General features: G+C 31.4%; 1 protein-coding gene and 1 long non-coding RNA gene across 2 annotated transcripts; both read left to right on the forward strand.

The window, feature by feature from the left end:
* On the forward strand, positions 1-1,090 carry LOC118031042 (uncharacterized). Its single transcript, XM_035035342.2, has one exon. The coding sequence runs from the start codon at positions 184-186 to the stop codon at positions 787-789; it is 606 nt and encodes a 201-aa protein (XP_034891233.1). The 5' UTR covers positions 1-183; the 3' UTR covers positions 790-1,090.
* A 7,749-nt stretch (positions 1,091-8,839) lies between these two features.
* Positions 8,840-11,121, forward strand: LOC118031043 (uncharacterized). Its single transcript, XR_004684437.2, has 2 exons — positions 8,840-9,375; positions 10,695-11,121. It is a non-coding gene; the product is annotated as an uncharacterized lncRNA (long non-coding RNA).
* The last annotated feature ends 926 nt before the right edge of the window (positions 11,122-12,047 follow it).

The following is a 12,047-nucleotide window of genomic DNA, read 5'->3' on the forward strand; positions in this document are numbered from 1 at the left end:
TCCCCCACCAATTAGAGCTAAGAACCCTATCGTCTTAAAATTCTTTACCTTGCTGCTAATCTCCAAGTCTTTTCTCTACTTCATTAGGAATTCATCTTCCTTCATAACCATAAAAATTGCCACAAAACACCAAAAACCGAATGTTGTCACTCCTAGAGTGCCAATTGTTATTTGCCACCAATTATGGTCCAGAAATTAGGATATCATCCCCCTCCCCCAACCCATTTTCTATGGTGGTGCGCTGCCATCTTATGTGCCCTCATTACAACTGCAGTAATCATAGCCGGCATCATCGTCTTCGTTGGCTACTTGGTAATCCACCCAAGAGTTCCGGTCATCAGCGTTGTCGACGCTCATCTCCTTCATTTCAGCTATGACGGAGCAGGGATACTTGTGACGCAAATAAACATCGTGGTAAGGTCCAAGAATGACAACATGAAGGCTCATGCTAGCTTCTCAAATTTCAATCTTGAACTGTTCTTCGATGGGATTAGAATAGCAGTGCTGTCAACTGCGGCTCCCTATGAAGTAAGAAAGAACAGTTCTGTTGATTTTAATTATGACTACACCTCGGATCCCATACCATTGAATCCCGAGCAAATGGACGATGTTGATGCATACCTCAAAGAGGATGAGGTACGCTTCGATTTGAAAGGAGGTGTAAAAGCTCGCTGGAAAGTCGGGGTTCTTGGATCAGTTGGGTTCTTGTGTCAGTTGAATTGTCAGCTACATTTTCATCCATCAAATGGGAGCTACATATCCAGACGGTGCACCTCCAAGGCTAAATGATTTCTTTCTTTCTTCCTCTTTTGAATTTGGATGTCTGTCCTTAGTTTTCTTTTCTCCTTGATTTCTCATGTATATGTTCGCTTCTTCTTTTTTATTCCCTTCCTTTAGGAAAAGTACAGGTTTAGTGCAATAATAATAAGGTCAAAAAACATAAACCGCATGCTCTTCCATTTTTTCTTCCTCCCATAACTTAACTATTTCTACAATTTCCTTTACAGAAAGAAAAGGTGTTTTATTCGATGAATTGTAATTACCTGCTTTCAGATCAGTATATTGAAGCCCGTATCTTCTTTTATTTTTCTCTTTTGGTCTTGATCTTGAAACTAGTTACGAGTGTTCATTTTAAAAACTCACCTGCGAACATTTGGCAAGTGATGTAAGAAAAACATTAGGCAAGTGATGAGTTAAAATTAGAAGAAAACGAAGAAAAGGGGATTTCTCTTACGCCTCACATGGGGCTAAGGTTACAATGGCGTCAGCTCAAAACTCCACCACATCCTGAAGCCAAGGCTTGGTAAACAAGATTTTGAGAGCAATAACTGGGAAGCTTTTTTACTTCCATTAATTTCAATATATTAAAATTATTTTCAGCGCATATTACAGTGAACATCTAAACCAAACACGTGCCAACACACATATACGTAAAGCTGAAGGGAGAAAGGGGTCGAAGGCACAACTTTTTATGTGAAGTTCACAGTAGCAGCCTAACAAGTAATACAGACAAAAAAAAAAAGCATGTGGAAATATCTGCAAACTTGTGAAAAAGAATTTCCTCTTTCCTTTTCAATTGTTTTCTGGTGATTTATTATTATTATTATTATTATTAATATAAATATATAACTAACTTATATATATCTCAACTAATCTCATAAATTCTGAAATTAATAATTATATAAACTTTTAAAAAAGCAAATCGAATTAAGTTATCTTTCATGGTTATTTTCTTGTGATTTCTTTTTAGGCAGGGAGTATGCTTTTCTAGTTGCTTCATCATGGTCTTAGCTCTTCTTTAATCTGAAGTTTTGTTTTCTATGTCTGCCCATGCTTATTAGGCTAACTACTACTAGATGGGCAACGCTCGAAATAGTGAGCCTCCAGGTACTTACTTATGGGCTACGGCTTAATACACGTCATACATTCCATGGGCAAAGTGTAAAGTATGCTTAGCAGGCTGAGCTTGAGAATTATGTGGCCAGAAAATGTAGTTCACAATTTGAAGAGTTGTAACCCAAGTGTAACGACTCCAAGATCATCTTGTCTACAAGAAATTAATTACTAACTTGTACATCGTGGTGGCATATATCAAGTTGACCAAAGTTTTTGGTTTAATTGTGTTTGGGTTAGCTAAATTGTATGGCTCAATAATAACCTTGAACATATTTAAGTTTTTCAAATATTCAGGTTTACAGGCTGTTGCTAAATCTAAAAGCAAACCAGTTAAAAAAAACTTAAATAGATGAGGATGGATGTTTTACTCAAAATTAAAAAGAAAGCGACAAAGCAATAGCATGTTGAATTCCTCAAAGTTGTGGAGTGTCTCACTAGGTCTCTAACATGGTTGCAATTGACAAGAAAATGCCAAAACCTAGATTTATGCTGAATATGGTTTTCACACTTTAATGGATATTATGATGGTAGATAAAAAATACACAATGAAAAATTAAAGGCATTACCTAATAATTAAAAAAATATAAAGGATAGTTATGTTTAAGGAAAAAACAATGTTACCTTTACAATATTATTTTTGATGAAGATTACCATTATTATGTGTTTTCTTCTAGATTTATCTTCTTGATTGCTATCAATTATTCTAATTTTTTTTAGTCTTTCTTTTGTTGTCGATCTATCATTGTCATAAGTTTTATCGCATCCTTAAGAAAGATATATGGCTTCAACTCAATAATATTAGCAATATCCTTCCTCAACCCACCAATACTCCTAATTAAGGTCTATTTTTTGGGTTTTATCAATTAACAACATATCATTACTAGCTCAAACTCCATCAAACACTCCTCCATACTTAAAAAAACTTTGATGCAATATCTGAAGTCTTATGTATAACTCTTGTTTGTAGTAATCAGGTATAAACCTCTTTTATGAATTATTTGATTAAAGAAAATAATGAAAACTAGTAAAACCCATAATAAATTGCATAAATTCCAATCGGATAAAATATTATTTAAAAGAAAGGTTTCATGAATTAAGGTGAAAATTCTTAGAAAAATAGAATAATACTCTAAGTAAATTAATGTGTGAATTTGTGTGTGAATAATATTGACTAATAGTGTAAACCCCTCATTTAATCATTAAAGTTTTTAACAAAAAATGATGAAAATTATGAGTAGAATTTTATTACAATTAGGGGTGAAAGTCCTCATTAAATTAGCTTGAAAATCTCAATGAATTAAGTAATAAAGAAGTACATAAAATGTACCAATAGCCAGGTAATTTACATAAAATAACACAAAGGCAATTAGTAATGATATTGTTGTATATAAATCAAAACATTTCCTCCATTTTACTATTTGAGGTCAATGACTAACCATGGAAGGAAAAACACCATTTCTCTCAATTTCTTCCAAAATTTATGTTTTTTTCTTCCAAATTGTGAGCTTGGAGGTGATTATGAGTGGTTTTTCTTGAAAAAACTAATCAAAGGTAGAATTGGTAAGAGAAAACAAGTTAAGGAATTGGAAATTCTAATGAGAGAAAGCTTGGATTTTGAATTGTTAAAAACTTACTAAATTGAGTTTAAATTTGGTTGGTAAGATGTTTTATACGATCTATTTCATTGTTCTAGTTGTTTTGGTATGGGTGGATCACTACTAAATTTAACAGTTTTACCAAAAGATTTTTTTATCATTATTTACATTAGCAGTTTGTTAATACATATGTTACCCGACAGATTCATGAACAGAAACAGTCAGTAAAAAAAACTCTCATCGGTAATTTATAGACTATTAGTGAATCTGTTGGTAATAAATATATAGATGGATTTATAGATGGACAAAGTGCACCAAATATAAGTCAAACCAAAACCATGAAACTTTTATTTACTAGATTAAAAACCAAACACAATATCATCGTATTCCGACACTATGTTATACAATTCTTCACCTAAAAAAATAGCAGTGCAATATCCCTTTCAACTCTGTCAACAAAGAATTTCTTGTTGAACTTGTGATTCATTGGTAAGAACCATTAATGACAATAAAAAAAGACAATTTATCATCATTTATTAGCGTAAATGCCTTTTTATTTTTCATATAGTAGGGGTATGCTAGTTTTTTATGTGTGCTTCAACCAAAAACCATGCCATAAGCTAAAAAATCATTGATAGTCCACATCAAAGTTGCCCCTATAAGAAAATTATGTTTCATCGATATATCATAAGTCAACACGTCGAGAGACCACAACTGTATCAACTTATTAGTCAACGGTCAAAAACAAACATCTATATTTCGACCTCAACTATTAGGACTGTGTATGACCGTAGATAAAAATATGAATTCCGACTTTATACACATCCTCGGTGGCAAGTTATAAACCGTTAGTACAACTGGCCAACAAGAATAAGAAGCAACATATCATTGATAGCCTAAAATGAACGTTCTTTGATTCAGTTAAAAAGTGAAAATGCATGTTGTTAAAGTGTTTCCATACTTCACCATCGAAAGGGTGCACCATTACTTCATCAACCGCGTGTTTTTTATATGCTACAAGTGTCTTTCCTACCAGTTCTAGGTTTATAACAGGAATTCCCACATGTTCTACACTCGATCAGCTTAGCATTTTCAAGGTAGAACATCCTATAGAAGTTTTGACACGTGTCAATTTTCTGGTATTTTATACCGAGGGGTTTTATCATGGACTTAGCAGCATAAAAGTTCTCTTGTAGCATGTTCCCTTTAAGTAAAATGTTTCTCGCCCATTCGACAATTCTATTATAATCGGCCTCACTCAACCTATAATTCAACTTGATGGTAAACACATATACAACGATCGATAATTTATTTTGATTTATGCAGTCATCTCATAATAGTTCATTAGAATCTTTCAAAAGATAAAAAAAAAAAAAAATCTGCTTACGTTTACATTAGGTTCTTCATTAATAATTAGACATTGGTCGACATGACCCTGATTCATTCTCATCGCATCCATAACCGTAATCCTATAAAGATTATTGTTGTCAGTTTCAACTTCATGCACATTGCTAGCGCTACTATCCTTTTTACCATGGTCTCGTGAGGAACAAATGGTTCTCTGTGTGCATACTAACCAGGTATTCCTCCATGAACCATTTGTATAGAAGATATATTGTTACAACATTTAGATAGAGAAATATTTTATTTTGACACCTCTTGCATGGATACCTAATACTGCCTCCATAAATATTTCTCGAAATAGATGTTGTGTAATTAATAAAATACTGAATCTCATTACAATAATCTATCATCATCAATTCTTGGGTGAATTCTTGTATATCCATGAACGATAATCCATGACTTATATATATGATGACAACAATATGTATTAATTAACTATTTTAAGTAAATAATCAACCTACTTTTATAGTTATCTTAATTCATTATCAATTATTTACGTAGATACAAATTTGTACATATTAATTTATAAAAATTACAACTCAGTAATAAAATTAACAAAATATAAAATGGATCAGTTAAACAAGTCATTATTTATATCATTACAAACATATCGAAGTTGGTAATTCAACATAAGTTTCAACAATTTGCAAGCAAATATAATTTTATAAAATTTAAAACAAATCATAACATATACAAAATCATGTATTCATATAACAAGTGTGTTTGAGAAAGACCAATAAAACAAGTAAAAACTCAATCAAAATACATATACTACAAAAAATATGCAATAAAAAAATTGTCATTTCAAAATTATTTTTAAATTTTTAAAAATGATAGATTTACTTATTTAATATGAAAAATCCATAATAAAATTGTTATTTGTGACTAGAAAAGTCGAGAAAGGATGGGGGGTGATATGAGGGGTGAGGGGGTTGTTAGTTGTAGATTTGGAAGGGGTTTGTTTAGTTGTAGAGGGAAAGAAGGAGAAATAGGGGAGGGGAGGGTTGATGGCCAGTTCATATATTAACTATTTTCAATGAATTTACCAACGAAATGTTTACTTCTGTCAATACATCAGCAATTATGTCAGTATAAATAACACGTCACTGTACAACTTTTCCAGTTTGAATCCAACTATAATTTTATTGGTAAAAGCGTCCATAAAAAATACATGTCATTGCACTTTTTGGTTTTTTAAATTCCTATTATTATGACTGTAATCCCCTCGGTATTTACCAACAGACTATTTATGTCGGTAAATACCTACGGATTTAGTGATGGAATAAAATCGGTTGGTGATTTCATTTATATTCGTAGATTTTTTGGTAGTGTCTAGGATATCTAATGGCTTGATATTGTCACAATCTCATTATGTTTAGAATTAAAAAAAAATCTAAATATATAAATAACACTATTAAAATACCAATAGATAGTATGTCTATCTAAAAATAAAGGTGAAGGGAAACTCCAATTAGAATATTCTTGAATTACTACAAACTTAATATATGTTATGAACTACATAAGACTAGTTATTATATGCTCAGTTAGCAAGCTAAGTAGATTTACCAATAATTGAGTTTTGGATCATTGAAAAGCAGTAAATAGGATACCTTAATACTTGAGATACACTTTGACTATAGGTTACACTATATTGGGTACTTAACAGTACTTGAGGGATATATAACAATGAAATTAGATATCTTATACTAAGAATTCAAAATCCATAAGTGGATATGTTTTTAAATTTGGTAAATAAGTCCTATGTTAAATGTCCTCCAAGAAAATATGTATTAGAAGACTCGTGATGAAATCAAAGTTTATTGATCTAGATAAAGCTAGAAAGGAAGTCATGTGATATTCTATGCTAGCCAAAGCCAATACCAATGATTTGCATCAATTGCAAAATCAAGTCAATAATTGGAAGGACATAAAATAACATGTATAATGATAAGTCTAGACACATACATCAAAGATATAATACCAATAAACAATAAATCTTGAGTGAAATTATTTCCATTGATTATGTAATGGTTAAAGAAAAATATTATGAATTCGCTTACCAAATGTTTAACAAGAGAGCTCAAATATAGTTCATTATGGAGAATAAACTTGAAGCATTTAAAGATGAAAGAGTGTCATGATGGTAAACTTATCTAATTGATTATAAATCTTAAGATCTAGGTTTAAAGAGAAAACTAAGTCATGTGCCACTCTTGATGGCACTAAAAAATAATAATTTCTTATATTTTTTTTATGATGAAAAAAGATGTTGGTTATAGTATGACAAGGATGAGTAGTGCTCTAAATGATTCATATATCTTGGTTTACCTCATGGAGTGTTGTAGAATAATCTTGTTGAGAGATCACCCATATGAGTAAGAAATATAATCGTCTTTATGATAATTCTTGCATGCTAAATTCTCTAATTACTCATGAAACCATAAGATATTCAGGGCCAAAATAAATTTATTTACTAATTTTTCAAGTAAATTTGATAGTATTTCAATAAGAAAGACTCAACGCAAAAAGCTATCTATCTTGATATAATGACCTACCATTTTATTTTTCCTTTATAATTTTGTATGTGAGCGAGTCAATATCATTCATGTGGAGGATTGATGGAACAAAAAAAAAGGCCTTTATACATGGTGCATTTAAGGCTTAATCCAACTATTTTTTTAGGGTTAAAGACTTGGTTGAAAAATATCCTCCAAAGTGAGCACCATAACATGTAATATTAGAGTGTTTAAAATAAATAAGAAATTGATCTTAAAAAACATTTAATTTAGTTCGGAAAAAAAGTTAAAACCCAACCAAAAAGCATTGTCCCACACTAATAAAAATTTATTTTCATATATATATATATATATGAAAATAAATTTTTATTAGTGTGGGACAATGTTCTATGGTTGGGTTTTGGTATATTATTTTTAAATTACTTTCCCCAACTTCTGATTTTTATGATTGTTTCAATTTTTATGTAGAGAGAAAGAGAGTTGGATTTTTTATAATTATTTTTTTTAAGTTTGCTTACTTTTAGTGTTGAATTACATCAACACTAAATAATACGATGATTGTGTTGAGTTCCAAATGGCCTGGATTCTTAAAATTTTGCCAACAGTGGTATTTATTGTTGGAAGATGCATCCTTTTCCTTCCCAGATGGCATTGGCGTTGAAAATTAGCTCGGAAGGAGCCCTTTCTAGATTTGAAATAAAACAGGTCCACAGAAGAGAATAATCTTCTCCATTTTCAATTTAAATAAATTAAATAATAATCAGTGAATCAATAATAATTGAGAAAGAGCTATGATAGAGTCTTCAAAGTATTTTAACCGCCTCTGTTATTATAATTTATCGTAGAAATTATTATAGAGGGGAAAGGTTATTTGTGTTTTGTATTGGTTTTGACAGCAAACTGAATGGTTACAAGGCCTATCGAATTAAATGCCAACTTTATAAAATGAAACTACCACTTGTTTTTTATTATTCATTTCTGACTCTGTTTTCGTATAAACGATTATTTCTTTCTCAAATTATTTAAAAATATAGCAAAAAAAAAGAAGAAGAAAAAAAAAAGATCAATGGGGATGCTCTTAAAATAAAATATAAATCTATAAACAAATTTATTTTAAAAGACAAATTATTCTATATATATATATAAAGCAAAAATGCTCTCAACAGTCAACACCCTCCTTTATCAAATTGGGTTTTGTCTGAGCACTCATAGAACGAGTATTTTGTCATTCTTAGTTCATATATCATATCCGTAAGGAAACTGTTTTTTATTTTTTATTTTTTTATATTATGTTATAAAAAGTCGCAAATAATTAACTTAAAACATAAAAGAGAAAATAGCTGTTAAATATTCTTACGTGCATTTTCATGCATCTAGAAAGAGTCCACGTTGTAGCTGATGATCACGCGCATGTGCATTTACTGTAGCGTAGGACCCCAACGCTCGGCGGGAGACTGAAAGAATGGCACAAAACGCAATTTCCATGAAATCCAAGCCTATTTGCGTATTATTCGTTGATGGTTGCCGGCTCACTGAACCGGGTCGGCAGGATACACGTGTCGAAATCACGCTTGTCTGTACCCTCAATAAATAACCCTCATCCCACTCAAATCGTGTAGTCTATAACTAGGGTTGTTTATTTGAAATAATAATAAATTCAGAAATAGCTAAGGGTATTTTTAGTCGTGTGTGATAACCGATCAGAGAAGGAGAGACGATTTAGTTACCGGCGGTCTCTGATTCGCTTGGTGCAGGTCGGGAACTGATTCTGCGATTTGATTGCCAGATGGCTCGACATGACTGGTTCTTATGGAGAAAGAAAAGTAAGGAAACAGGAAAAAACAAAGAATAGCGAATTGGATCCCGCCTTGCATCAACTGAATCGGAGGCCGCGGTGAAGCAGAAGCCGCCGCCAAAGAAGCTGGATCTCTAAAGCGTGTTTTTATATTTCAATCGGATCTCAGGTCTTATCTTACTATTTTTTATTTCTATAAATCTTGAATTCATTTCTTACACCTACAGAAAATAAACAACTATAGATCTTGCGTTTCTTTTGGTTGAATCAAATCAAATTGAATAATTGTTTCTTTTAGCCTCTTAATTCTCAATTTAATTTACGAATTTAGGCTAGAAAACTCTTTTCACTATTTTTTATTTTATTTCTGAAAAGTCAAGGCTTTGCTTAAAGCTACTACGCTGTGAAATCTGGTTGGGAAATTAATATTATCGTATATTCTGTGAGCTGCTGGGGTTTGATTGTATTCTAGCGATTGCTTTGTGCGGTGTGATTCTCAAAATTCGTGGACGAATGGAAAACTGGGCTGACCAACCGCTTCCATACCTGTTGCTTTCAATTCGAGCTCCTTAGTTTTTCTTTGATATACCAACTCATTCAAATCCTAGCATGGGTGGGTAAATACATATTTTCAAAGGATGTCAGTTTGTAATTTTTAGATCTAATAGATGTGGGTACAAAAAAGGAGGAGTTAATGGCAATTTGAAAACAACGTAGAAATATTGAGTTTGAGGGATGCAATCTTTTTTAATCTTTAATCTTTTGGTTGCTAAGGTCTGAGGATGAGCCAAACAATGTTTCCGATTTTTCTTTCTTGGAAATCTGCTGGCTAAACAAAAATGTAATAGATTTCAGTGTTTTATTCTGAGGATCACACTCTTGAGATAGTGATCTAAATGCTGAACCCCATGTTGAACAAGTCCTTGAAATTAAACACCTGCAAGGAATTTGTGCTTTCTAGCTAGACCGTAAAGTTTTTACCCTTACTACTATTTGGCATATGCAAGTATATGGAAAATGCTAAAAGGGTGGTGGTTAGGTGTCTGGGAGAGAGGCTGAGGAGAAAGGTTGCCAATAAACACCTTAGTCACACCACACTGTCACTCCACTTTGCTGTTCTTGTCTGTGTGTGTGTGTGTGCCTGCTTCAGTATCTTTAAGAATTTATTTTGGACCCACCTCCCAATAATTCCCATTTGGAAAAGTGTAGCTTTATATTGAAACTAAGCTTCAATCGCCTCTTCTTGAAATGTCCCTTTTGCTCCAAAAGTTTCCAGGGAATAAATGCTGCAGGCACCACCTATTGGAGAAAGCCTTTATTCCCACTTGTTTAAAACCTTGCTTGAATCGTCAAAATTCCTTTATCGTTTCAATTAATAGTTCACCATTTTAGTTCGAGGACACAATGTAGTGAAAAGCTCAAGGAAATGATATTGCACTTGTATTATGGATCTGTTCATTATTTATATTCGCTATTTCTTGTGTGCAGTTTTTGAGAACATAATTTTGGCTCAGTTGTGTTTCATTGATAATGGTTCTGTGAAAGGTGTAATTCGGATAGAATTGCTTGCTATGAACTGGTAGGGAAGGAATGTGAGTGGCGGTGGACTACAGTTTGTGAAGTTTATCTCTATGTGACTGATACTGGTGAATACTGGAATGCCAGCAGCTTCTCACCCTGTTTTCAAATGCTAGTATGTATCTGAACTTTCAGCATTCAGTGTAACATGTCATCTGCCCTTAAGTTAGTCCTTCTGTTGTGAAGTGAGAAACCTTACAATTACATGTCTGAATTGTTTTTGCAACTTTTACCGCATCTCGGAGAACTTCTTGTGCCCCGCTTCGTAAGGGCATTTTGTGTAGTTGAGAGAGATTTGCAATATTTTTTAATTGTATTCTTAATTGGTTCCATGATATTTGTCTTGTCAAATTTAAAGTTGATGCAACTGGACTCTTCATATCAATGTTGTTAAAATTTACAAGTCAATATAATATATATCTGACATGTAAAATTAAACTAAAAACTTGAAAATTAAAAACTTGGTCAAATTTGATAAAATATTTTACAAGTTTAAAAGAAGTATAAAATTGTATAATATAATAATTTGTATCTTAGCATTTTTGTTATTCTAAATTTATATTTTTTCAAAACTTGTTTAATCTAATAATCAAAGGCTTGATTTTGACTATAATTGTTATAATATTTTTAATGATATAAGTTGTTATGGTTTTTATTTTTGTAAAATGAAAATACTTATTCATTTCATTCTTGACCGTTCTTTATATAAATTATTAACATATAAATTGTGATATTTTTTTTATTTTAGTTTGGCATGTTTGACTTTTAGAATAATTAATGTTAAATCACTTATCAAAATTTAAAGGGATGTGATTTTTGAAAAGTAAGTGAGTCAATTTATTTTTTAAAAAATAGAAGAATCAATATAAAAAAAATATAAGGTTTTTGGATTTTTTTTATTGTTTGTTTTACTTTTATTGTAATTATGTTATATTGTTAATTATTATTTAAGTTAATATATAATTAGTTAAAATATAAATTTTATAATTTTACCATACAAGTTTATATTATATATTTATGTCATGTGAAAAAACTATTTTTGATATCTTGCCTCACATCACAGAAAAAAAATAATGTAAATTTTCAATCCGTTACAAATCGTTGTATATAGCATAGGAGTTTGAACAGTTTTTTAATACAAGCGATGTCATACAATATTAGTGGACCAAATCTATCATTGGTACATGTACAAAGAGCAATGCAATACTAGAACGGTAATTTTGTAAGTAGAGAAAAAAAAAAAAAAAGGCGGTCAAAATAAAA

This window comes from Populus alba, chromosome 3 (genome assembly GCF_005239225.2).
Source record: "Populus alba chromosome 3, ASM523922v2, whole genome shotgun sequence".
Taxonomy (NCBI): domain Eukaryota; kingdom Viridiplantae; phylum Streptophyta; class Magnoliopsida; order Malpighiales; family Salicaceae; genus Populus; species Populus alba.

What these genes read in the sequence shown, in the direction of transcription:
- LOC118031042 (XM_035035342.2), top strand. Translation starts at nt 184, where the DNA reads ATGGTCCAGAAATTAGGATATCATCCCCCTCCCCCAACCCATTTTCTA.